At 50.1% G+C, this 26036-nt stretch overlaps 1 protein-coding gene across 1 annotated transcript in view; it reads right to left on the bottom strand.

The window, feature by feature from the left end:
• The window catches only part of RTEL1 (regulator of telomere elongation helicase 1), a 267031-nt gene that overhangs the window by 200569 nt on the left and 40426 nt on the right, over positions 1–26036 (bottom strand). The window contains 3 exon segments of the mRNA XM_029611145.1: positions 4603–4684; positions 15990–16064; positions 25128–25186. Coding sequence (XP_029467005.1) covers positions 4603–4684; positions 15990–16064; positions 25128–25186 — 216 coding nt within the window.

Raw genomic sequence — 26036 nt, 5'->3', positions numbered from 1 at the left:
GAATATCTGCGAGGGAGCCACCCCCCGCTGCACGCACCAATCCTCAAAAACCGGCCAGACCTGGACAAAAGCCAGAGACGTAGACCGCTTCCTAGACCATAGCAACGTGGATATCACTGCATCTGAGTAAGCTGTTTTCTCCGCAGGCGATTCCACGCAAAACCATGCCGCTAGACAGAAATGATCCGCATCCTCCAGACAGACGGGGCCCTGACGTAGGAGCCCCGCGGACCCCTGGAGATGAATGGGAGACGTCACCGACAACGGGATGAGACCTGCAAAACACGGACGACGTGGCCACTCCGGCGCCCCATGATCACCTTGAACGGGTGCAATTCTATGCGTCGCAGAATCGTGCCTATCGTCGACCACGGGGGAAAAACACGTACAGGAGCATATCCGTCGGCCAAGGAAGTACCAGCGCATCGACGCCTACTGCTCTCCTTCTCGACGTCGACTGTAGAAAAGCGAAGCTTTCGCGTTGTTCCATGTGGCCATCAGATCCATGTGGGGCAGCCCCCCACTTTTCGTAAACGAAGCGGAAGCACATCGTCCGCCAATTCCCATTCCCCGGGATCTAGATGGTGTCGGCTGAGGAAGTCCGGTTGATCAAAGTCGACCCCGGCAATGCGGGACGCTGCGATGGGACCGAGATGGCGCTCTATCCAGCTCATCAGCCGTTGCGCCTCCCCCGCCCCTAATAGACTCCTTGTCCCCCCTTGGCGATTGATGTACGATACCGCTGTCGCCTTGTCCGACAACACGCGGACCGCCGTCCCCCGGACCACAGGGAGAAAAGGCCTGCAGAACCAGGCGTATCGCTCTGGTATCCAGACGGTTGATGGACTACTGTGACTGGACGGGGAACCACCGGCCCTGCACTGACTTGCTTAAGCCGACCGCTGCCCAATCAGAGAGAATGGCATACATCGTCACCACTGACTGGTCGGGAACCAGCAGGGCTATACCACAAGCGAGATGGTCCACCTCGAGCCACCAGTGAAGACTAGCCCTCGCCTGGGCCTTGAGCGGAAGCGGTAGGTGAAAGTCTTCTGGTCGTAGATGAGGAAAAGCCCAAGGAACCAACGCCAGGGTGGACGCCATAGACTCCAGAACTGTCAGACAATCGCACACCAGCGGCAGCGGACTCGACGCACTGCAGACTGAAGCTTGCGTGCACGCTGCCTGCACTTTCCACCCTTTAAGATGGAAACGATTCGGTCAGGGATTGCCTCGGTGCGTCCAGGCGAATTCCTGGCCTCCTTGGATCTCACAGAGGCGTACCTCCATGTTCGGCATCCCACCGTTTCTCCAGCGGATCCTCAGATTCCAGCGGATCCTCAGATTGTGCATCTTAGGCAGGGCCAACCAATTCCGGGTTCATGCCTTCGGACTCGCCACGACTCCTTGCCCGTTTATGAAGGGAATGGTGGTCGTGGCGGCACAACTGCGCCTGGAAGGGGTCCTAGTACACCCCTACTTGGATGACTGGCTGAATTCGGGCGAAGTCCGAGGGTCGTTGCCATTCGTTTATCCCCTTGAGGACCTAGATGGGCCGGGACGCGCCTTCCTTCTTCGGGATGATGAAGTAAAAGGAATAACGGCCTGTGTCTTGCCAATTGGGAGGTACGAGGAGGACTGCTCCTAAGGCCTCTAGGCGCTGGAGGGTGCGGTGCACCGCCACCGTTTTCCTTGGACAATTGCAGGGCGACATCAGGAATTGGTCCGGTGGAGTTCGTGCAAAATCTAATTCGAAACTGCTCATTAATACGTTGAGGACCCACTGGTCGGACGTTATTGTGGCCATTCCTCGAGAAAAAACAAAATCAGTCTCGCCCCTACGTTTGAAACGAAGGGCTGTGGCTGCCTTAAGGAATGGACCAGCAGAATCTCTTGCGAGGGCTTGGGCACTGTGCCTGACGGGGTTCCTCCCTGACTGCCGTAACGCTTCCCCCGGAAGGACTCCGGCCGCGAAGCGGCTAGTGAAGACGTCGGGCAATAAGAAGGCCCAGAGGACCTCTGGGGACGAGATCTCTCGCCAGATTAGGAGGACCGAGTTCTGGACCTGTCTTCTGGAAGTTTGAAAAACCCGGTTCTCACCAATCACAGCTTTCCCCTGAAAGCAGTGCCCAAGGTGAGCCTTGTAGGGTCCATCCGCTGCCCAGATGCGAAGCCAAAGCAATTGGAGAGCCGAAACAGCAGTGACCATGGAACTAGCCAAAGTACGCAGTAGATGATAGAGAGCATCCGCACTATAATCGATGGCAGCCTCCAGTCGATCCGCCTGCGTGGCCTCGTGGCCCGAACGACCTGCAGTCGCCTGTAGAACATGGGCCCAGCGCAAACTAGCCCGCATGGCATAGATACTACAGAAGACAGCTCGGATCTGTCAACTGAAAACTTTGAAGATGGACCTCTTTGGTACTGCCGACACCGCCGAATCCACCTTTGGAAACCGGAAGCCATAGAAGTTCCAGTGTGTCCTCTGGCAGTGGATAATCTAGTCCAGTGCCTTGGTCCCCTTCAGACCCAGCTCCGGAGTATCTCATTCCTGAAACAATATGTCTGCCGCCGAGAAATGGAATGTGAAGGCCACCGCTGGGCCAGTGAGCCCCAGCAGGACTGGGTCCATGTTCGCTCCAGGGCGCGAAACTGTCGGTGGGGCATCTACCCCTAGGTCGTCGAGGATAGCCGGGATAAGCGGGGACAGTTCATCTCTGCGTACAGCCGAACCACCTTAGGGTCCTCCCCATCACCGGTTTGTGATGGTTCGCCCGGACCAGTCAGGGCAGAACTGTCCCCGGACGCTCCATTGGCCCCCCCCAGGGGCTCTCCGGGTGGATCCACCTCATCCTGTGAGGTGGACTCAGACTCCGTATCCTGCGGGACCCTTCTCGGTGATCACTTTCCCGTGGCTGGAGCCGGGGAGAAAACTGGGCCCTCCCGGGATTTCTTCTGCCGTGGGCCATCCCCCTTAGGGTGGCCATGGTTCTCCGTGCGCATGCAGCCTTTGTACTGGAGCACCTTGCGTAGTAGGAGCGCGAAAACGGCCGAAAACGAGGACCAGGGTTCCTTCTACCGTGGGCCATCCCCCTTAGGGTGGCCATGCGTCTATGCGCCTGCAGCCCGTACATGAGTATCGTGCGCTAGCGCGAAAACGTCCGAGAAAACACGAGGACCCCGAAACGAGGACTTCCCATCCACGGGAGCCTCATCCGAGGACTCAGCCCCCCCCCCGGGGGACCCCCCCCCGAAGGCCTTCGCTGAGGAGACAACGCGGGAGGCATGCCGGGATTCCCTGCCAGTTCGCGCCCAAGTTCGCGAGCTGACCCCAAGATGGCCGCCGCTCCCGCGCAGAGCGGGAAGGGGTCAGCCGGCATGAACGAAGCGGCGAAAACGCGCGACTGCGCCGACCGGGATCGGCCCCCTCCTGTCTGCCCCGGACGGTCCCTTCCGCCCGGGACGCAAGCGGAGCAGATCCCCTCCTGTGGGAGCCGCGCGCGCCGAGCCGCAAGCACGGCAAACCGTTCCCCTCAGCCTCCATGTGGACGCGGCGGAACGGACGGCGCACTAAGACAGAACTTAAATAATCAAGTCCTAACGCCGAAAACACTCCCCGCCCCTCGCCGAGCCGAGAAAACTCCCCCACCGGCGAAGAAAACGGAAAGCCGCACCAGAAAATAAAAGTACAAATTTTTTTTTTTTTTTTTTAGACGCAAACCTGCCGCTGTCCGGAGTCCTGGATCTCTTGCTTCTGTTGGGGGTGAGTGAACCGGGCTCCCCGGTGTCACCCCCACGCTGCTGCCAGTGGTAGGCCGGGTCCTCGACCCTCAGCAGCGGCCTCAACCAGGGGGGGATGGTCCCCTCAGAACCTTCCCACCCCCCTGGGAGGCAGGACGGACAGCTTCCTCTTGTTTCTTCTCTAGAAATCCTTTTCTTTGGTTTTTTGTTTTTTGTTTTTTTTTAAATAACCAAAACCCAATAAACCGAAACCAATAAAACCGCAATGACCCTGACTAACCAACTATCAGGCCTCAGGGCACTCAGAGGCTGTGACTAGACCTGCACCACCTACTGGAGACAGAGTAAGACTGAGGGGCTGTGACTGGCACAGGGGCATATATGGCTCCGCCCACAAGTTTTGCTCTGTCTCCACCTACTGGTGCGGAGTCACAACCCAGGTGTCCTGGACTGATCCTGGTACGTACAGGGAATACGTCTTGCTTTAATTGTAAGCTTAGACCTGGAGCGTCAGGGCATGGCTGTGCAGGATAGTGAGGTTCTGTGATAGTGTGTGTGAACATTGGAAGGAAGCATGAATCTATGCTTGTGACATGTTTATTTATTCTATTTATAATTTTTTTTATATACTGACATTTGATCTGAGATATCACATTGGTTTGCATTCAGGTACTGTTGGTATTTCCCAATCCCCAGAGGGCTCACAATCTAAGTTTGTACCTGAGGCAATGGAGGGTAAAGTGAGTTGCCCAAGGTCACAAGGAGCGACAGCAGGACTCGAACCCTGGTCTCCTGGTTCATAGCCCCCTGCTCTAACCACTAGGCTATTCCTCCTCCCTACTCCTCTCCCTTGTACATCACCTGCTTTCTTTGTAACTGCAGAACTCCACAAATCAACCTTCGGCTTCTTTCTCTGTTGGCTGGTATCCTGGTGAATGTGCACCTGGAAATGTCAGGGAGTGGAGGGAATTGTTCAGAGACAGCAGAGAAAAGGAAAGAGCTGCGGCAGTGCCCCGCAGAACATCTGACAAGCAGAAGGGGAACCAGAAGAGGATCCAGGGACGTATCACCCAATGCCAGGGTAACATTCGTCTCAATTCAAACTTAGGACAGAAATATTCATCCCTCTAACTTAGCGTTAAGAATCAACTCAAATTCTTAGGTACGCATAACAAAAATTAATTGCAATTGTGTTCTATAGGCTCAGGATTTCAGTAAGTAGCAGGAGGTGCTACAGGGCAGAGCTGTGCATGAGGGTCTCAGTACTGGAATAGCAGGAGACGCTGCAGGGCAGAGCTGTGTGTGAGGGTCTCAGTACTGGAATAGCAGGAGGTGCTGCAGGGCAGAGCTGTGTGTGAGGGTCTCAGTATTGGAATAGCAGGAGGTGCTACAGGGCAGAGCTGTGTGTGAGGGTCTCAGTACTGGAATAGCAGGGAGTGCTGCAGGGCAGAGCTGTGTGTGAGGGTCTCAGTACTGGAATAGCAGGGAGTGCTGCAGGGCAGAGCTGTGTGTGAGGGTCTCAGTACTGGAATAGCAGGAGGTGCTGCAGGGCAGAGCTGTGTGTGAGGGTCTCAGTACTGGAATATCAGGAGATTCTGCAGGGCAGAGCTGTGTGTGAGGGTCTCAGTACTGGAATAGCAGGGAGTGCTGCAGGGCAGAACTGTGTGTGAGGGTCTCAGTACTGGAATAGCAGGGAGTGCTGCAGGGCAGAGCTGTGTGTGAGGGTCTCAGTACTGGAATAGCAGGAGATGCTGCAGGGCAGAGCTGTGTGTGAGGGTCTCAGTACTGGAATAGCAGGAGGTGCTGCAGGGCAGAGCTGTGTGTGAGGGTCTCAGTACTGGAATAGCAGGAGGTGCTGCAGGGCAGAGCTGTGCGTGAGGGTCTCAGTACTGGAATAGCAGGAGGTGCTGCAGGGCAGAGCTGTGCGTGAGGCTCTCAGTACTGGAATAGCAGGAGGTGCTGCAGGGCAGAGCTGTGCGTGAGGGTCTCAGTACAGGAATAGCAGGAGGTGCAGCAGGGCAGAGCTGTGTGTGAGGCTCTCAGTACTGGAATAGCAGAGGGTGCTGCAGGGCAGAGCTGTGTGTGAGGGTCTCAGTACTGGAATAGCAGGAGGTGCTGCAGGGCAGAGCTGTGCATGAGGGTCTCAGTACTGGAATAGCAGGAGGTGCTGCAGGGCAGAGCTGTGCGTGAGGGTCTCAGTACTGGAACAGCAGGAGGTGCTGCAGGGCAGAGCTGTGTGTGAGGGTCTCAGTACTGGAATAGCAGGGGGTGCAGGGCAGAGCTGTGGGTGAGGGTCTCAGTACTGGAATAGCAGGAGGTGCTGCAGGGCAGAGCTGTGCGTGAGGGTCTCAGTACTGGAATAGCAGGAGGTGCTGCAGGGCAGAGCTGTGCGTGAGGGTCTCAGTACTGGAATAGCAGGAGGTGCTGCGGGGCAGAGCTGTGTGTGAGGGTCTCAGTACTGGAAAAGCAGGAGATATTGCAGGGCAGGCGTGAGGTGCATTAGCTGAGTGCTGAAAGATTTCAGCCTTTTCTGCACCTGTCTGAGATGCAGTGAGAACTGTTTTAGCATTGAAAAGTCTTAGGCTGTTCAGGAAGGATTAAGCAGAAGCTGTGCCATATCCAGCTCTGTGCTCCCTGCTATTCCTTGCTGCTTCCCTGCAAAAGTTTATTTCCTGATATTCCTGCAAGGAGCTTCATTGCAAACTGAGGTACCTTTTATTGGAGATACATATTTTATCCAAAGATGCTGTACAGGAGCTTCCCAAGTGATTTGGGAACTCACAGTAACATAGCAGATGACCAATCTGCCACTTTGGGTAGATGCACAAATATATTTCCATAGTCACCCAACACCAACTTCCCCCTCCTTTTGTCTGATCACTCAACCCTTCACTCACCACTGCGCTCCATATCTATCCTAAGAACATAAGACTTGTCATACTGGGTCAGAGCAAGCCCAGCATCCTGGTTCCAACAGAGGCCAATCCAGGTCACAGGTACCTGGCAGGATCCCACGGGGCAGAGATTCCAAGCTGCTTATCCCAGGGATTTCCCAAAGGCCACCTTAATAATGGTTAAAGGACTTTTCCTCCAGAAACCTATCCAAACCCTTTTTTAAACAGCTACACAAATAGCTTTCACCACATTTTCTGGCAACAAATTCCAGAATTCTATTATTTGTTGAGTACAAAAATGTTTTCTCCTATTTATTTAAATGTATTTCCCATTAACTTTACTGCATGTCCCCTAGTCTTGGTACTTTTTTGAAAGGGTAAACAACCCATTTGCATTCACCCTTTCAAAACTGGGTGAATTTTTCATGCAGGTCTTCTCTTAAGCCCGATGCCTGTAGCTAGCCCATGGCTGTGGTTGAAATTCTATCATCTCTTCTCCAAGCTGAAAAGTCCTAACCTCTTTAGTCTTTCCTCATAGGGGAGCTGTTCCGTCCCCTTTATCATCGCAATTATATCTTTTTTGAGATGCGGCGACCAGAATTGTACACAGTATTCAAGGTGCAGTCTCACCATGGAGCGATACAGAGGCATTATGACATTTTCCATTCTATTAACCATTCCCTTCCTAATAATTCCCAACATTCTGTTTGCTTTCTTGGCTGCTGCTGCACCTGAGCAGAGGATTTCAACATATCCATGATGATGCCTAAATCTTTGTCGTGAGTGAAAATGCCTAATGTGGAACCTTGTATTGTGTAACTATAATTTAGATTGCTCTTCCCTAGGTGTATCACTTTGCACTTGTCCATTTTAAGTGTAAACTGCCATTTGCATGCCCAATCTCCCAGTTTTGTAAGTTCCTCTTGCAATTTCTCACAATCCTCTTGTGATTTAAGAACTTTACATAATTTTGAGTCATCTGCAAATTTGATCACTTCACTCATTGTTCCTATATCCAGTTCATTTATAAAAATATTAAAAAGCATTGGTCCCAGAACAGATTCCTGGTATTAAAAAGCATCGTTGGAGTCACGTGATGTATTGATCCAGAGCAGATGTATTGCTGCTGGATCCTGGTGCCATCCCCCGTTTTTCACTAATATTGAAGGCAATAGTGAATATCTCTGAGCAATTTCTTCTAATTCTGCCAGCGCATATGAGCATCGACTGCTATATGCAGAAGTCTCCCTCAGGAATGCCTGCAAGGCCGGTAAGGGAAAAAGACAAACTGAAGGCGGGTGAGGAGAAAGTGTCTGCCGACGATATGATTCAGTGCACTATCAACGAGTCAGCTGTGAGGGCTATTACAGAGGCAGTGAAAGCGGCAGTTGCTGGGCATCTTAACATGATAGCCGATCAATTTGCTGACCTTAAATCAGTGATCGCTGAGTTCAGCCCGCGGGTGGACACCCTAGAAGGCCGCATGACTGTCGTTGAAGACGAAACCTTGGCTACGGCACGGAATTTACAATCCTTGGAAAAGGTGGTCATGGCTCACGAGGAAATAATAGACGAACCTGAGAATCGCTCCCGCCAGAACAATTTGTGATTTATCAGTTTCTCAGAATCCCTTGAAGATCATAAGCTAGCCAAGCTTCTTGCCGATTGGCTTCCGAAGGCGCTGGGATTAGCTGACCAGTTAACGCCGCTGATTATTGAGCGGGCGCACAGGCTAAGCCCTAAAAAAACTGGCGATCAGAGGCTGCAAATTGCGATTGCCCGCTTTCTTAATTTTCAACATAAGCAATTCATTTGGCAAGCTTATCACACTCTGCAATACCAAAATAGTCCTATTAAAATGTTTCAGGATTTTTCATACAAGGGTCACGAAACGGAAAGAATTTGGGCCTGTATGTGCTCGTCTGGCCACTGAACAAGTTAAATTTGCTTTGCAGTTCCCAGCTAAGCTGAAGATATGGTGCGATGGTGCGTTATATGTTTTCGATTCAGTGCCAGATGCCAAGAGCTTTGTGGATGGTCTGCATGAGGAATCAGATACAACCTGTTAAGTGAAACCTCGTTATGCCCTGATTACGTTCTCAGCGGCAGGGCTGCTGCACTGACTAACTATAGAGATTTTTCTATTTCAAGATGACTTGTTTTGGTTTTTGAGCTTTGCCTTATCCAAGGTTTAATTCGTGTTACCTCGGGGGATGGCACCGGATGACACACAGTACAGTCTCCTGCTCTCTAGTTAGAGAGCCCATTTATTAATGGTTCCTTTTGGAGTTGCGGGGGAGAGGAATGGGTTAGGACAGAGCTTTCCAAACTGTGTGTCGCAACACGTTAGTGTGTCGCCTGCAGTGTGAGGGTGTGGCACGTGAATGTAGCACGTTAAAGCCCGATCCACATAGCAGTCGGCATGTCGGAAGCCGCTCCCCTCCAGAGTCACATGCATGCGACGTATAGTGTACTCCTGATAGCAGTTGGGAGACAGAGTCAGATTTCAATCTGACGTCAGCCTACATATACCCATGCAGGAAGCACTGCTCTTCAGTATTCTCCTCGAAAAGCAATTGTGGATACATGTGTATTTGAATAACTTGATTAATTTGGCTAATTTGATTAACTTGGACTGGTTGAACTGATTTCCAACTGGAGACCACCAGTGCATTCAACCGAGAAACGTCGACACTTGGCAACTATGGGTGTCTTAACTAGGAGTAAAGTCTGGCTTACCCGTGCTTGTCTTGCTCTCGGGGATTGTCACCCGAAATTTCCGGATTTTGGGGCAGCCGTGGGCAGGATGCTGAGTCCATCTGTCTACACTAAGGAAAACAAAATTATCAGGTAAGTAGGTTCTCCATTTCCTAGCGTGTAGCAGATGGACTCAGGACCAATGGGATGTACAAAAGCTACTCCTGAACCAGGTGGGAGGCTGCCCGTGACCCACTTAGTATTGCCCTGGCGAATGCTTATCCTCCCTGGCCTGAACATCCAGGCAGTAGAACTTGGAGAAGGTGTGGATGGAGGACCACGTCGCCGTCCGACAGATCTCGGCGGGTGACAGCATCTTGGTTTCTGCCCAGGACACTGCCCGGGCCCTTGTGGAATGGGCCTTGACTTGTAGAGGTGGAGGCTTGCCTGCCTCTACATAGGCCGCCTTGATTACTTCTTTGATCCAGCGGGCTATGGTTGTCCACGAGGCCGCTTCCCCTTGTTTATTCCCGCTGTGAAGGACGAATAGATGGTCCATCTTTCGTAAGGATTCCGATCTTTCCAGGTATCGGACTAGGAGTCTGCTGACGTTAAGGTGGCGTAGAAGGCGTGAGTCTTCAGAGTCCTTATGGTTGTCTGGAGATGGCAGCGAGATGGTTTGATTTAGATGGAACTGAGAAACCACCTTTGGAAGGAAGGAGGGGCCAGTGCGGAGCTGTATGGATCCCAGTGTGAATCTAAGGAACGGTTCCTGACAGGATAGTGCTTGAAGTTCGGAGATGCGACTGGCTGAACATATTGCCACCAGGAATGCAGTCTTCAAGGTCAGGAGCCATAAAGACAGACTGTGTGTAGGTCTGAAGGAAGCTCCCGCCAGGAAGTCTAGTACTAGACAGATTCCATAGGGGCACTGGCCACTTTAAGGGTGGTCAGATTTGCTTGACCCCTCTCAGGAAACGGGAAACATCTGGATGGGATGATAGACTGATGCCGTCCACTTTGGCTCTGAAGCAGACCCGCGCAGCCACCTGAACCCTGATGGAGTTGAGAGACAACCCGTTCTTCAAGCCGTCCTGCAGAAATTCCAGGATCATGGGGATTTTGACTGCCCATGGAAGGATGTTGCGGTCCTCACACCAGGTTTCGAATATTCTCCATATTCGTATGTAAGTTAGAGATGTGGAGAACTTGCGTGCTCAGATCAAGGTGTCGATCACTGCCCCCGAGTATCCGCTCTTCTTCAGGCGAGTCCTCTCAATGGCCAGACTGTAAGGGAGAATAGAGTTGGGTCTTCGTGGAGGATCGGTCATTGCTGGAGCAGGTCCCTGTGTGGGGGTAGACACAGAGGATTCGCATGTCTGCGTACCATTGCCTTCTTGGCCAGTCTGGGGCCACTAGAAATACTAGCCCCCTATGGTGTTCTATCTTGCGGATGATCCTGCCCAGTAGTGGCCATGGGGGAAAGGCATACAGCAGGTCTTCCTATGGCCAGGTCTGGACGAGGGCGTCAATTCCTTGGGATTGCGGTTCTTGTCTGCGGCTGAAGAACTTGGGAACTTGAGCGTTGGACCGGGTTGCTAGAAGGTCCATGGCTGGTGTTCCCCAGCGGTTTACTATCAACTAGAAGGCTGTGGTCGACAGCATCCATTCCCCTGGGTCTAGACTCGCTCTGCTGAGGTAATCCACAGTGACGTTGTCTTTTCCCACTATGTGGGCGGCTGAGATCCCTTGCAGGTTTGCTTCCGCCCATGCCATTAGGGGGTCTATTTCCAGGGACACCTGTTGGTTCCTCCCTGGCGGTTGATGTAGGCAACTGTTGTGGCGTTGTCCGACATGACTGACCGATTCACCCTGGAGTCTGTGACTGAATCAAAGGCAGGCTAGTCTGACTGCCCAGGCTTCCAGTCGGTTGATGTTCCATCCCGACTCTTCCTTGTCCATTGCTCCTGGGCCGTCAGTTCCTGGCAGTAGGCTCCCCACCCTCGTAGGCTCGCATCCGTGGTGAGCAAGACCCAGGTCGGTGGGGATAGCCTTACTCCCTTGCTCAGAATGTCTTCTTGTAGCCACCATTGGAGCTGGGTCCGCACCTCTGCCGGTAGCTGGAGGAGATCGGAGTAGTTCTGGGACATCTGGTTCCATCGCGACAGTAGGGAACGTTGTAGTGGTCACAAGTGGGCCCTTGCCCATGGGCCGACTTCTAGTGTTGATATCATGAGGCCGAGGACTTGGAGGTAGTCCCAAACCTTGGGGCGAAAACAGGTCAACAGGTTTCGCAACTGGTCCATCAGTTTCCTTCTCCCTGTAAGGGGAAGGACGACCTTGTCTTGATTGGTATCGAACCACACTCCCAGGTAATCTAGTGACTGGGAGGGCTGCAGGCAGCTCTTGGTTGTGTTGATGACCCACCCGAGATTCTGCAGTAGATTCTTGACTCTGGTGGCCACCTGGTGACTTTCCTCTGGAGATTTTGCCCTGATCAGCCAATCGTACAGATATGGATGTACGAGGATTCCTTCTTTCCTCAGTGTCGCCGCCACCACAACCATGATCTTGGTGAATGTCGAGGGGCAGTAGCTAGTCCGAAGGGTAGCGCCCGGAACTGGTAGTGATGGTCCAGAATCGCGAAGCACAGAAAGCGCTGATGTTCGTGATGGACCGGGATGTGGAGATAGGCTTCTGACAGATCCAGAGAGGTCAGAAATTCTCCTGGCTGCCCTTATGACCGAGCATAGGGTTTCCATGTGGAAGTGTGGTACCCTCAAGTAGCGATTGACAGATTTGAGGTCCAGGATGGGCCGAAACATTCCCTCTTTCTTGGGGATGATAAAATAGATGGAATAGTGCCCAGTATTTTGTTGGTGCGTGGGCACCGGTGCTATCACCCTTAGGGCAAGTAGTGTTGTCAGTGTGGTTTCCACCGCTGTCCTCTTGGAGGGGGCGTGGCATGGTGATTTTACAGATTTGACTGGGGCGATACTGTGGAAGTCCAGGTAGTATCCCTCTCGAATGATGGTTAGGACCCATTTGTCTGACGTTATCTCGACCCATTTTTGGTAGAATAGGGCAAGCCTGCCCCCTATGGCTTCTTCCTGTGGATGGGTCTGTTGATTCTCATTGTGGGGTGCGGCTGGGGCCTGAACCTGAGCCGGCTCCCCTCTTGTTGTGTCTGTCATGGTTCGGTATGGTTCCATCCCTGGAGGGATTTCCCCTTCCTCCAGAGAGTCCAGCTCTTCCTCCGAGGTGTCTATGACCCCGAAAGGGGAGGCTTTTGTCTGGAGGAGGCACGTCTCAAGGAGGTCGAGGGGCCTGGAAGGTTTTGCTCTTCTGGCGGAGACTATGGCTGTGTCACAGGTGGCACCAATTGTGCCTGGACGAAGGTCTGCAGCCCTTTGAAGAAAAGGTCCCTGGGTCCATATTGAATCCAGAGGTGTTCCCTGAGGAGCCCATCTGAGGAGGGCCCGAGCCGGGGATAGAGAGGTCCGATGTATTGGTGGAGCTGGATTCCTCTACTGGCAGAGGGGGGCCTTGCCTCGGTTTCCCCAGAGCCTCTTCGCACTGTAGGCACAGGGCAGAGGCCATTTCGTGTTGCGCAGCTCTCAGGTGGCAGGCTGGGCAGAGGGCTTGTCCCTTTTCTTTCTTGGCAGGCGGTGCCATGATTTGTGAGCGTGGAGTTGTTCAAAACTTGTCTATGTGCATATGTGTGCACACCGGGAGGCTTATTTGTGCGCTTTGGGTGCGCCGACTCTGTGCGTGCAAGATGCCGGAGATGTGTATGCAGGCCTGCGCTTAGGGAGATGCCCGCGCCGCTGTGCGCACAGGTTTATTTGTGCGCCCGGCTTGCCACTATGTGCCCGGCTCAGTTGTGCGGACAAAATGGCGACCAAGGGGGGGAAATGGCGCTGATGACCACGCGGGCAAGATGGCGACCCCCCCTGGAGGGTCTCCATGTGGAAGGACCCTAGCACCGGATCGGGGCCTAGCCTGGACGGGGCTGCTCAACCTGATGGAACAGACGCCAGATGGCGATCTGTGCGGCTCACCGAGCCTCGGAGACCGGAGACTTAAATAAAGATTTCTACCTTACCTTGTGTCTTGGCACTTCCCGGTCTCGTACCGGGCGGTCTCCGGCTGCGGGGGGAGAGGGGAATACCTTCACCGCCGCGCTCAGTATTGCACCCGCTGCCTCTCAGCCACTCCCGTTCCTGGGGGCTAAGTCCACTCCGGGAACCAGCTACCGGACCGAGGCCTACCTCTGAGGGATCTCGGAAATCACCTCAGGAATTCTCAACTGGGGGAGGGACCCTTAGGTATCACCGCAAGAGAGCAGGGCTCGTCTTGTAGAGGTAAGATTTTTTTTCTCTCTTTGGGTTTGGATTTTCTATCGCTGTGCAAGCGTGTGTAGAGTCCCAAACTGCTATGGAGACGGAGAAATACTGAAGAGCAGAGCATCCTGCAGGGGTCTATGTATTAGGGCTGATGTCAGATTAAAATCTGACTCCGTCTCCAACTGCTATCAGGAGCACACTATACCCACTGGTCCTGAGTCCATCTGCTACACGCTAAGAAATACTTGGTTGCATGATCTTCAATGTCAGCTGTCTGAAGATGATCTATATGATTCTGATCAGTTAGTGGGGAAAGCGGTTTTGAGTGCGGTATATTGGGAAATACATGTCAAAATATTACACAGAATTGTGCTTTGGCCACGCAGGGCGTACCTGGCAGGTATAGCTACCTCCGACCATTGTACCATATGCCTTCAAGCCCAGGCTACTTTATTACATTGCTCATGGGACTGCACTGTGATCAATGCTTCGAACGTCTGTAAAGCAATTTTTTGTATCTTCTAATGTACCAGTTAATTTATGGGATTCGGCTTTTTGCCTAATTGGTCATAAAGACCCAGTAGTACAAGTTAGCTCATCTTCCACGGTTCTTCTCCTAAAGGGTTGCTTAGTTGCACTGCGCGTCCTTCTGAAAAAGTGGTTAACCGCTTTGGGCCCTACCACTGATACGTGAACTAACTCTGTGTTGGAGAAATATTTGCTGGCGTCGTCACAGAAGAAATGGATGGCAAGCATCTGGAAACCTTTTGAGTTCCTTGCCGAAGGATTTGACGACTCATTTCAAATTGGACTCCAAGGCGTAGGTTGATCCTCTTTCTCTGGGGACGGAGACTTGATTCCTTTTTCTCCTTTTAGATTTATAATGTTCCCCATTGCTGGGTGGAGGGAGGAATTGGATTTGGGGAGGGTAGCAGCAGACATGTTTGTTAATGGTGCTCCTTTGTTTTTTTATTTTGTGTGGTTTGCTGTTTACTGCTGTAACATGTGAACATTTTCAATAAAAATATAAAAAAAAAAAAAGCAAGCATGGGTCCCAGAACAGATTCCCAGGCCCTCCACTATTCACCTTCCTCCACTGAGAAAATTGACCTTTTAGCTCTACACTGTTTTCTATCTTTTAACCAGTTCCCAGTCCACAATAGGACATTGCCTCCTAGCCCAGGATTTTTTTTAATTGCTTCAGAAGTCTCTCATAAGAGAGACTTTGCCAAAAACTTTCTGAAAATCCAAATACCCTGTATCAACTGGCTCGCCTTTATCCACACTATTTACACCTTCAAAAAAAAAAGTAGCAAACTGGTGAGGCGAGGCTTCCCTTAGCTAAATCCATGTTGGCTTTGTCCCATTAAACTATGACTATCCAGATGTTCAGTATTTTTGTTCTTTGATAGTTTCTACGATTTTGCCCAGCAACGATGTCAGGCTCACTGGTCTGTAATTTCCTGAATCAGACCTGGAACCCTTTTTAAAAATGGTCAACCCTCCACTTTTCAGGTAACGTGGATGATTCTAAAGAAATTTACAAATTACCAATAGTATGTCTGCAATTTTGTTTTCAGTTCTTTCAACACTCAGATGTATAGCATCTGGTTCATGTGATTTGCTACTCTTTAATGTTAGTTTGCCTTAATATATCTTCTGGATTCACTGAGATTTGTTTCGGCTCCTGTGAATCGTCACCTTTAAATATAGTTTCTGCTTTAGATATCTCCTTTACATTTTCCTCAGTAACTGGAGACTGGAGAATTCATTTAGTCTCTCCCCTATGGCCTTGTCAGCCCTAAGTTACCCCCTGATCATCTAGTGCTCCACCTGATTCTCTTGCAGGCTTCAAATGCAGCTGAGAAAGTGTTTATCCTATGCCTTTCCAAACTTGGTTCTGCTGGCCTTCACCACCGCCTCTGGTCAGTCACCTTTGATTCTTACAAGTCATACGTTTAGAAAACATTTCCTGTCCAAACGTCTGCAAGGCCAGGAAAGGTGCAGCAGCTGCAAAGAATCCTGTTTCTTCAGGTTCGCTCTACTGAGCCCTGCCTGCCAATAAAGCAGGTGAGTTTAAACCTGCCTTCAAGAAGATACATTTTCTGCTGAAGTAAGTTTCTTTTGGTTCTTGCATAGTTACTGAGCTGAAGAAATCCAGCAAGTACCCTCTCTAGGAGCTAATCTACAAGAGGTTTTGAAATTGCAGTGGTGCAAAAGTAAAAAAAAAAAAGGCCATGAAAAAGCCCACAAGGTTAAGCAGCTCCACCTCTTCCTCCCTCTCCTGCAATCGGAAAGTGACATCACGTACCCTGTAATGCTTTGACGCTGTCCGTCCAACCGTGGAGCTTGGAGCACCTTCCTCAGGCTCAGTACTGAAGACAGTCTGCAAAGCAGAGAAAGCAAAGTGGCTGACCTTTAACAGGTGTTGTCCGTGGCCAGCCACACAGAATGGGGGCCGATTCGGTTCATTCTCCTCAGCTCAGAGCTTTTGGAATTGCTCTCGGCATGAGCGGCCCCTTCCCACACTGCTGCTGTGCACAACCCTCCCTCCATCTATTTCTTACTGCTCGGGGAGGACATAAGAACATAAGAACTTGCCATGCTGGGTCAGACCAAGGGTCCATCAAGCCCAGCATCCTGTTTCCAACAAAGGCCAAACCAGGCCACAAGAACCTGGCAATTACCCAAACACTAAGAAGATCCCATGCTACTGATGCAATTAATAGCAGTGGCTATTCCCTAAGTAAACTTGATTAATAGCCATTAATGGACTTCTCCTCCAAGAACTTATCCAAACCTTTTTTGAACCCAGCTACACTAACTGCACTAACCACATCCTCTGGCAACTAATTCCAGAGCTTTATTGTGCGTTGAGTGAAAAAGAACTTTCTCCGATTAGAGGAGGGAGGGGTTGTGTGGCTGTCTGTGCTGCTGTCCAAAGAGAACATATTTATTTATTTAAAGTCTTTTTTATACCGAAGTATAGCTATCTGCCTTCACTCCGGTTTACAGAATAACAACTTGATACAGACAACGAACAATATAACTGGGTAACATGTTAACTAGACGTTATGGAAACTTTGTAGTAAATATTGAGGTTAAACATGTCTAACTATGTATAAATATTGCCTAATCAGGTAATATGTTACATATGTTACAGGTAAGCAATTTCGCATTTTCCATGGACAAGCAGCATAAACAGCCACACAAGATGGGACTTCCAAGCAGAGGTATAATTCATTTTGTAGAGTTCCTGCAATCCATTCGCTTGAGAAGTTGAGAATTTTATGTTAGAATGGGCTTTAGTACAGCTTCCCAAACGTATGGACTTGCATGGATTCTTACTCTAAAGAGCAGTGTTTTGTAAATGTGTGCATTGTGGACCATGTCACTGCTTTGCAAATGTCCTAGATGGAGGCTGAGTTTGTGCCCGCTACAGAGGTCGCAAGAGCTCTGACGTGGGACTTTGCTAGGGCAGGCAGCGTGCACTTTAAAGATGAGAGCTGCACCGAGTTATTCTTCTGGTCAAAGCTTGCAATGACAAAGGGAAAGCAGTACAAATACAACCAGAGGAGATAAAGAGCTGCAAAGCTGTTCTGAATGATTTCGTTCTGGCGATATAGATCACGAGAGCTCCTCTCCAGCCCAAAGGATGGCAGTTCTGCTCAGACTGAGATGCACGAGGTTTGGGGCTAAATCCTGGTAATGTTACGGTTTGGTTCAGAGGAAATTGAGAATACTTTTGGCAGGAATTTTGGATGAATTCCAAGTAGAAAGATCTGGAAATACAGTGGATAGGAGACAAAAGCCTGTAATTTACTTCCTCTTCTTGCTGATGTTACAAGAGTTTCTTCCAGAAAACAAACTTCTGTCTGCTGCAGCCAGGGGCAGGGATGCTTTTTTCATTAACTGCTGTAGCACCGTAATTAAGTTCCATTGCAGAGGTGATGGCTTTATTGCTGGTTTAAATTACAAAAGGAGGTTTCCATGCGTACAGATACATATTATTTATTTAAAATTGGAGTGTATGGTACAACATTTAAGAAGTGTAAGAAACTTTTTTTTTTTTAAATTATTTTCTAAACCAACTTATCCACTGTTTTTGCTAAAAACTTACAAAATTCAAATATAACTCTCTCTCTCTCTCCATAAGATATACTTTAATATTACTTGTAACATTTAATAAAAAGGTTTTTCTCCTCAGCTGCTGCTGCGGCCACTGAACCTGTTGCAGGCTGAATGGGCACTGCCTGTAATAGTGATACAGATTATATCTTCCTCTTTGAGCATCATAGGAAGAGCTTTTGTCTAGATTTTCTTTGGGATGATGTATCCATTTGCAAGGTGGAGCAGGACTGCAGAGCCAATCTGATTTTTTATGGATTCTTCTGTTTTACATCCAAAGAAGCTGTCTCCCAAATATGATATGTCCGCTGGTTTTTCATGCACATCTTCTCTCAGGCTTGATGCCTTTAGCCAAGCTATTCTTCCTGCCATCAAGGCTGTGGCTGAAATTCTTGAAGATGTGTCGAAAGAGTCATAGATCAAGTGAGTAATGGGTTTCATGCAATCCTCAGTTTCTGTCACAACACTGTCAGATAAAAGGTTTTTTGCAGGCAATTTTCTGAGGTGGTGTTCCTTTAGTTTTTGTAAACTGTTGTATCGGAATTGGATCATCTGAATTTGATGAGCATCTATTCTGGATTGGAGGTTGGCCCTTGGTAATCCCTCTTGCCTAATGTATCTAGTAGTCTAGGGTCCTTACCTAGAGGTGTGTTCAAGTACATTTTATTCTTTTTTCATATCTGACTCTACAATGAGGGATTTGTGGGGCCATCTAGATCTTTGCACCCTATATTTGACGTCAACATTCTTTGCCACTGTTTGCTTGACGCGAGGACTCCGACTTCGCTCGAATCAGCCAGTCGTCCAAGTAAGGGTGGACCAAGACCCCCTTTCCTTGCGGAGAGCTGCCGCCACCACGACCATGACCTTGGTAAAGGTCCTGGGAGCCGTCGCCAATCCGAAAGGCAGAGCACAAAACTGGTAATGCTCCCCCAGAACCATGAACCTCAAATAACTCTGGTGATCGCGCCGTATCCCTATGTGCAGATATGCTTCTACAAGGTCCAAAGAGACAAGATAATCCCCTCTGTGGACTGATGCAATGACGGACCGCAGAGTCTCCATACGGAAGCGGGGGATTCTCAGAGACCTGTTCACCTTTTTTAATGTTACGCTAACCTCGCAGATAGAAGTGGAACCGCCGGTTAGACCGCTTACCTGGAGGTGAGAGAAGTAATACACCGTCCGAGCCAGGGCAGGCAGCAGACAGCGAAATCCAGAACACGGTCCGAGTCAGGGCAGGCAGCAGGCAATCAGGAACCAGAAGCAGATAATCCAAAGGCAGGCAGCAGGCAGCGAAATCCAAAACACAGTCCGAGTCAGGCAACAGTCAACAGGCAGGAACCAAAGGCAAAATCCCCCGACGAGAGCTCAAAGAACAATCGTGGCCGAAGCAGTGAATCAAGGAAACTGCTCCCTTTAAATAGTCAAGTTTCCCGCGCAGAGGTGCTTGGCCAGGGCTCGAATCGCGCGAGAATTGGCTCCTCTTGTCGCGTGGAGGTGCTGGTTAGTTTGCAGGAGAGAAACGCCCCGATCCCCACCCGATCGCGCTGCCGATGCCGCTGAGGCAGCCTCGCTGTTCCCCGGACAGCCCGTCCCACACGCCGTCTCGCCGAGACCCGCGCGGCCGAGGTAACATTTAAATTTAGAACGGAACGGAAGGTACCTTCCTTTTTTGGTACCACGAAATAGATGGAGTAAAGACCCTGTCTTCGCTCTGCCGGAGGCACCAGCACAATGGCTCCCATCTCTCGGAGGCAGAGGACAGTGTTCCAAATCACCACCTTCTTCTGCTCGTAAGAGCACAGGGAAACCAGAAAACGATCTCTGAGAAGCCAAGCAAATTCTAAAGCATAGCCTTTTTCTATGACACTTAAGACCCACTGGGCCGACGTGATCTTGACCCACTCCTGCCCCCTATAACGGGCACTGAGGAGTGAGCCGGCCTTGCCTCATTGAGATTTAACTCCGCCTTGCCCTGGGAAGAGCCATCTCGCTCAGGCCGGAGGCCACAAAAGGATTGGTTCTACGACTACTGCCAATTGGCACCTTGCCGCGCAGAGGACCTGAATCGTCGATTTCCAAGAAAATGAGGGCAAGAGGGAAAGGCATTTCGGGCCTTCGGTTTGTCCTCTGGTAGTTTATGCACCTTATTGTCTCCAAGGGACTTAAATCTTTTCCAAGTCCTTTCTGAAAAGTAGCCTTCCCTTAAAAGGCAGTGAACCAAGCTGCGTCATGGAGAAAACATCCGCTGCCCAATTCCTCAACCAGAGGAATCTGCGAGCTGACACTGCTGCTAACATGGTCCTGGAAGACATTCGTAGAAGGTCATAAAGAGCATCTGCACTATAGGCCACAACAGCTTTCAGCCGCTAGGCCTGATTGGACTCCACGGGTGATAAAGACCTGACCATCTGCAGCTGCTGAACCCAGCGTAGGCCCGCTCTCAACATAAAACTGCTACACATAGCAGCTCGGATACCCAGCACTGACATTTCAAAAATCTTTTTAAGGTGACCCTCCAGCTTTCTATCCTGAAGATCCTTGAGTGCCTCCGCGCCAGTGACCAGAATGGTCATTTTCTTAGTGACCGCCGGCACAGCAGCATCCAACTTAGATATCCTCAGGAGGTCCAACACTTCCCTCTGGAAGTGGATATTTATTTATTTTTAACTTTTCTATACCGACGTTCCTGTATAAAATACATATCACATTGGTTTACAATGCAACAGCAAAATTTGCTCGGGGGCGATACAATGAACAGGGGATACAATAAACAGTGGCGAGGGGGGTAATAAACTTTACAAGTAACAGCTGAATTGAGAACTGAACAAAGAGAGCAATGAACTGCGAAATTTGCACAGTGCGATACAAGGACCAAGGGGTATGATTAACTGTAGCGAGGGGATTATCAAATCTTTATAAGTGATATCAGAATTGAGAACTGAGAGGATCCTAGGTTGAAGCCTTGAGCGACTAGCATTTGAAAGCATTTGAAACATGGATACAACTTATCCATGGCACGCGTGACCATCAGCCCTGTGTCTGGAGTATCCAACTCCTGGAAAAGCAAGGCAGTCATGGACTGATGGAAGGGAAATGCTCTGGTGGGACCTCGGAGCCCCACCATAACTGGGTCCACTGCACTCAGCTCCGAGCTTTCAGGAGGATTGTCAATACCCAGCTCCTCCAAGACTGCTGGAATTAACGGACTTAGCTCCTCCCTGCGGAACAGTCGGACCACTTTGGGATCATCTCCCTCGACTGCAGATGCCTGTAAGGAATCGCGGTCCGGATCCCGAGGACCCAGCACAGGATCCATCCCCGGGGGAACCTGCTCCTGCAGATCATCCAGCCTCAAACCCTCCGAGGAGGTGTCCGCTATTGGCATGAGCAGAGAAAATCTCATCTGCTGCTGCTTCGGGTCCCTGTGCTTGATAGTAGCCCCTGCACTCTTAGTAGGCTTGGCCGACTTGCTGGCTTTGAACACCTTCTGCATGAGGCGCATGAAATCCGAGGCAAAGGAAGAGGAGGAGGAAGAATCAGGGAGCTCCTCAGGCTCTCCGTCGCCTGGTTCAGAGCCAGTATGGGCCGCCCAGCCCCTGCCAGAGACACCAGCATGCGGCAATAACGGAGGCGGGAAATCCCCCTCCCCCCACGGCAGCCCTGAACATGGACAAAATGGCCTCCGCTCCCGTGCCCAGCGGGAAGGGGACCTCCGGGGGCTGCCGCAACACAGAGAGCCTCCCAGGCTCATGGGGCTTGCTTGATCTCTCTCCCTTAGCTGCGTTCGACGAACCCTCCCCCCCTGGGGAAGCAGCGAGCGCACGCGCACCCCCGCAAGCCCTGCAGGCCGCCCCACGTGGCATAACGGTGGTCAGGACGATCGCGGCCTCAGAAAGTAAAAAATGCCCACCGAGGAGGGGGGTTGGAGAGCTGCTGCCGCACAGGAAAAGCAGAGCTGTGCCGAAACAAGGAACGTGCACCCTTTTTTTTTTTCTTTAAAAAATCTTTAAGAAAGCAACAGGCTCATGTGAATCCTCACAGGGCGAGTGAGCCGGGACCCCCGGTGTCATCGTGAATGGTGGCAAGGCTCTGGGAACTGAAGAAGGATCTCTCCTGCCTCGAATACCAGGGGGACTGTTCCACTAGGACTTTGCTAACCCCTGGGAGGATAACTGAAGAACTACTTATCCAATTTTTTTTCCAAGTCTCAGACTGAAGGATTTTGCACCTCCACCATCTGCTGGAGACAGAGAAATACTGGCAGACTGCAGGTGGCACCTCGGGTTAAGTGGCAGAGTCAGTCGAAATTTCTCTATCTCCATCTGCTGGATGGGAGGCAAAACCCAGGAGTCTGGACTGAACCGGGTACATACAGGGAAAGAGTTTGGGAGTGGGGGTGCTTCACCCGTGCTCTCTTGAGTCAAAAATGCCTTTGTGCCTGAGAAGCACAAACTCCAAGTAAAGAGACTCTGCTGGGTCTGAATCCTCACCCAAGAACTCTGCAGCCCAGTCAGAAAATAGAGGGCGAGAGCCAGAACCCTCCCCTCTGGTGCGTCCTGCTCCCCAGCACTTGTTTCCAACATGGCCACCATTCCCGCGTAGCCAGGCTCCTCCGGTGAATTCCTCAGCCATACCACGTTGCTCAGACAATTGCACAGCTTCCCGCAATGGCCTTCGTCAACTCCCTCCTGTCTTCGATGGCTCCCTAAGCCAAAAACAGTGCCTGCGATTCCCGGCAGAAAACTTCTGCTTCTCTCCACGTCTTTAAGAGAAAGAAAATCAGCCCCATTGAGGAATTGGCCCCTGAATAAGACAATAAATACCCCCTGAAGCCACAGTCAGTACTATTTCAAGAAAAGGGAGGCAGAACATCAAGGGATAGAGAGGGAGCCATACCACTGGGCTTTCAGACCCCTACCGACTCCAGGGCAAGAGAATTCAGTGTCAGCAAACATGCTCGCATTACTCAACCAGCAGATGATCCCTCACAGAACCTAAAAACCCCTAGGAGCAATGATCCATTCATCTTTGATTTCTTTTATTTAATGTACCTCCAGACTGCAGGTTTCACCTCTACCATCTGCTGGAGACAGAAATACTGAGGGGCTGCAGGGGGCGCTCTCAGTTATGTAGCAGAGCCTCAAAGGTTTTGGCTCTCTGCCTCCATCTGCTGGTAGGGATGCAAATCCCCACTTGTCTGGACTGATCCGGGGTACAAACAGGAACAGTCATTTGGCTCCTAGATGCAGTTTAGATTTTCCTGCCGAAACGGGAGACAGCTTAAGCCCTGAGTCCTCTACATCACCTGTAGGCAAACTCCAGCCTGAGATATTTTTTTCTGGTCCTCCTCCTCTTTAATTTGCCCCATTATGTCCGGCCTGCTGGCACCTTGCAGCGGGTGGAGCAAGAAGAGGAAGAGCAGAACATCGCAGCCTCGCCAGAATCAGCTGCTTGCGCCGCCAATGAACCCCATCCCACCAGAGGCTGAAAAACAAAGGCCCGTGCGACCATTGGTGGCTGAAGAAATGAAATGGAACTCGGCCCGTCTCGTCGTCTGTGCAGGCCTCCTGCTATTAAAATCTCGAATAGGTAAGCAATTTCTCTATGCTGAACTCGCAATGCATGAGATCAGCATGGAGGACGTCCTACACCCACGAGGGCCTGCATAGGGGGCTTCTGGAACGATGGATCAGCTCCTCCCCAACAGGCACATGGTGGTGGTGAAGCGGAAATTGGCAGAGGAGGAGTAAGAGAGGCTTCAAGGAAAGTGTGTGTATATGAATGGGTACATGTGTGTGAGAGAGAATGAATGGATACCTGCCTGGGGGTGGAGGAGGGGTCAGTGAGAGTGAGAACGTGTGTGTATGTGAGGGAGTCAGTGAGAGAGTGCATGTATGTGTGTGTGTATGTATGTAGGTGGGTGAGAGCATATGTGTGTGTATGAGTGAGACAGCATGTGTCATGTGTGTGTATAGATGAGAGAGAGCCTGTATGTATATGTATATGTGTGTGTGTGTGTGTATGTGAGGGAGTCAGTGAGAGAGTGTATGTGTGTATGTATGTAGGTGGGTGAGAGCATATGTGTGTGTATGAGTGAGACAGCATGTGTCATGTGTGTGTATAGATGAGAGAGAGCCTGTATATGTGTGTGTGTGTGTGTGTGTGTGTGTGTATGTGAGGGAGTCAGTGAGAGAGTGCATGTATGTATGTGTGTATGTATGTAGGTGGGTGAGAGCATATGTGTGTGTATGAGTGAGACAGCATGTGTCATGTGTGTGTATAGATGAGAGAGAGCCTGTATATGTGTGTGTGTGTGTGTGTGTATGTGAGGGAGTCAGTGAGAGAGTGCATGTATGTGTGTGTGTATGTATGTAGGTGGGTGAGAGCATATGTGTGTGTATGAGTGAGACAGCATGTGTCATGTGTGTGTATAGATGAGAGAGAGCCTGTGGGTGTGTGTCTGTGTGGGTGAGAGAAAGAGAACATGTGTGCATCAACCCCCCCTTCCTCTCTGCATGCTAATCCATGACAATCTCAGGGCTTCTGGAAATCAAATGTTCCCTGGAATTTAATTATTTTTAATTATTTCATTACTAAGTTTTAATTATTGGGTATTATTAAATGTGTCTGTTTAGAAATATTTTATGGGTGTTTGGAACTTTTTTGTATGAGTTTTTAACTATTTGATTTTATTTATCAAATTTGTTTTTATGTATCAAATATTTTTATACTTACCTTTGTTAAATATATAACGCTTGTATAACCCTGTTAAATGTATAACGCTTGTATAACCTTGTTAAATGTATAACGCTTGTATAACCTTGTTAAATATATAACGCTTGTATAACCTTGTTAAATGTATAACGCTTGTATAACCTTGTTAAATGTATAACGCTCCGGCGTAAGTTCTTGTTCACTGTACACCGACCTGATATCTTTGATGAGCGGCGGTATATAAAATATTATAAATAAATAAATAAAATATTCTATTTGTTAATTGTGTTCAATTACTCTTTTCATTGGTATGGTTGCTGCTTTTGTCCTCTCACTATGCGGTATACCTGCCATTGTAACCACCCCCCGCTGGCTACGATAAGCACCAGTAATATGTCGTTTGCCCACCCCTGCTGTACACTGGTAGCTGCTTCCAGACTCCACCTCCCCTGCCAAGAGACAGAAGCAGCCAGGTGCAGCCCTACAGAGAAGTCATCTCCCTTTCCTCAGTTTGCTGGTCTAGAGGACAACCCGGCGTCTATTTATGTGACACATCCAAGAAGAGGCAAGTCAGGTCCACCACGCTGGCAGAGCTATGTACCTGGATAATGTCCATCAGCTTCTGGAGTCCCACTGTGTTGTTAAACATCCTGCGAGTGCCTGTAAACGGGAGTAAAACAAGAAAATCTGAGTCTATACGCACAGGACATGTGGCTTAACACAGAAAGAGCAGGCAGCACTGCCTCCAGAGTCTCTCTGCTGACCCAAAGGGGACAACATTTTGCCCATCTGTAGGCCTTTGGCCTTGTTTCAGAGTGGCTCTTCTCCAGGATAAACTCCTGCAAGGATATAGACCAGAAACACTATAGGAAAATTGGTTCTTGACTGCTACTTTTCATTCCTGTAGTACCACAGATCAGGCCAGACTCCTGGGTTTTGCCTCCCTGCCAGCAGATGGAGACAGAGAAAGTTTCACTGACACTGCACATAACCCAGTGTGCCACCTGCAGTCCCTCAGTATTGACCTGTACCCAAGCCAAGATGACAGCAACAACCATAAACTTCTAAGCACACTCCCTCCCCTCCAATGAACCAGAGGAAGGTGAAGTTGCCCAAAAAGACAATGGAAAATGCATTTTCCAAATTTAACATAAGCGATCAGCATTGGAAACCAACAACTCCACACTACATACATTTGCCTCACCTCCCACTCCACTTGCCTCCAGAGCTACCATAAGGTGAGGGGATGTCCCAACCTGGGCAAAAGCTGTAGCAGTCAAATCACTTTTAGCATCTAAACTGTGCTGACACAAACAGGGAGAGTGAAAACTGATTTGCTCTCAGACAGCAAACCTCACAGATAGTAAGATACTTGGACCTGGTCTTCGGCGCCAAGCTCTCCTGCACTTCGGCTCTAGGCAGTCTCCTGTGCACACACCAAAGCCACCAAGGTGAATGCGCACACCCCTCCAGGACATACACAAATACGCACTGAAGACTAGTTCGTGGT

Source organism: Rhinatrema bivittatum, chromosome 8 (assembly GCF_901001135.1).
Source record: "Rhinatrema bivittatum chromosome 8, aRhiBiv1.1, whole genome shotgun sequence".
NCBI lineage: Eukaryota > Metazoa > Chordata > Amphibia > Gymnophiona > Rhinatrematidae > Rhinatrema > Rhinatrema bivittatum.
The sequence above is the reverse complement of the archived record's forward strand: the minus strand, read 5'-3'. Positions and strand labels throughout refer to the sequence as shown.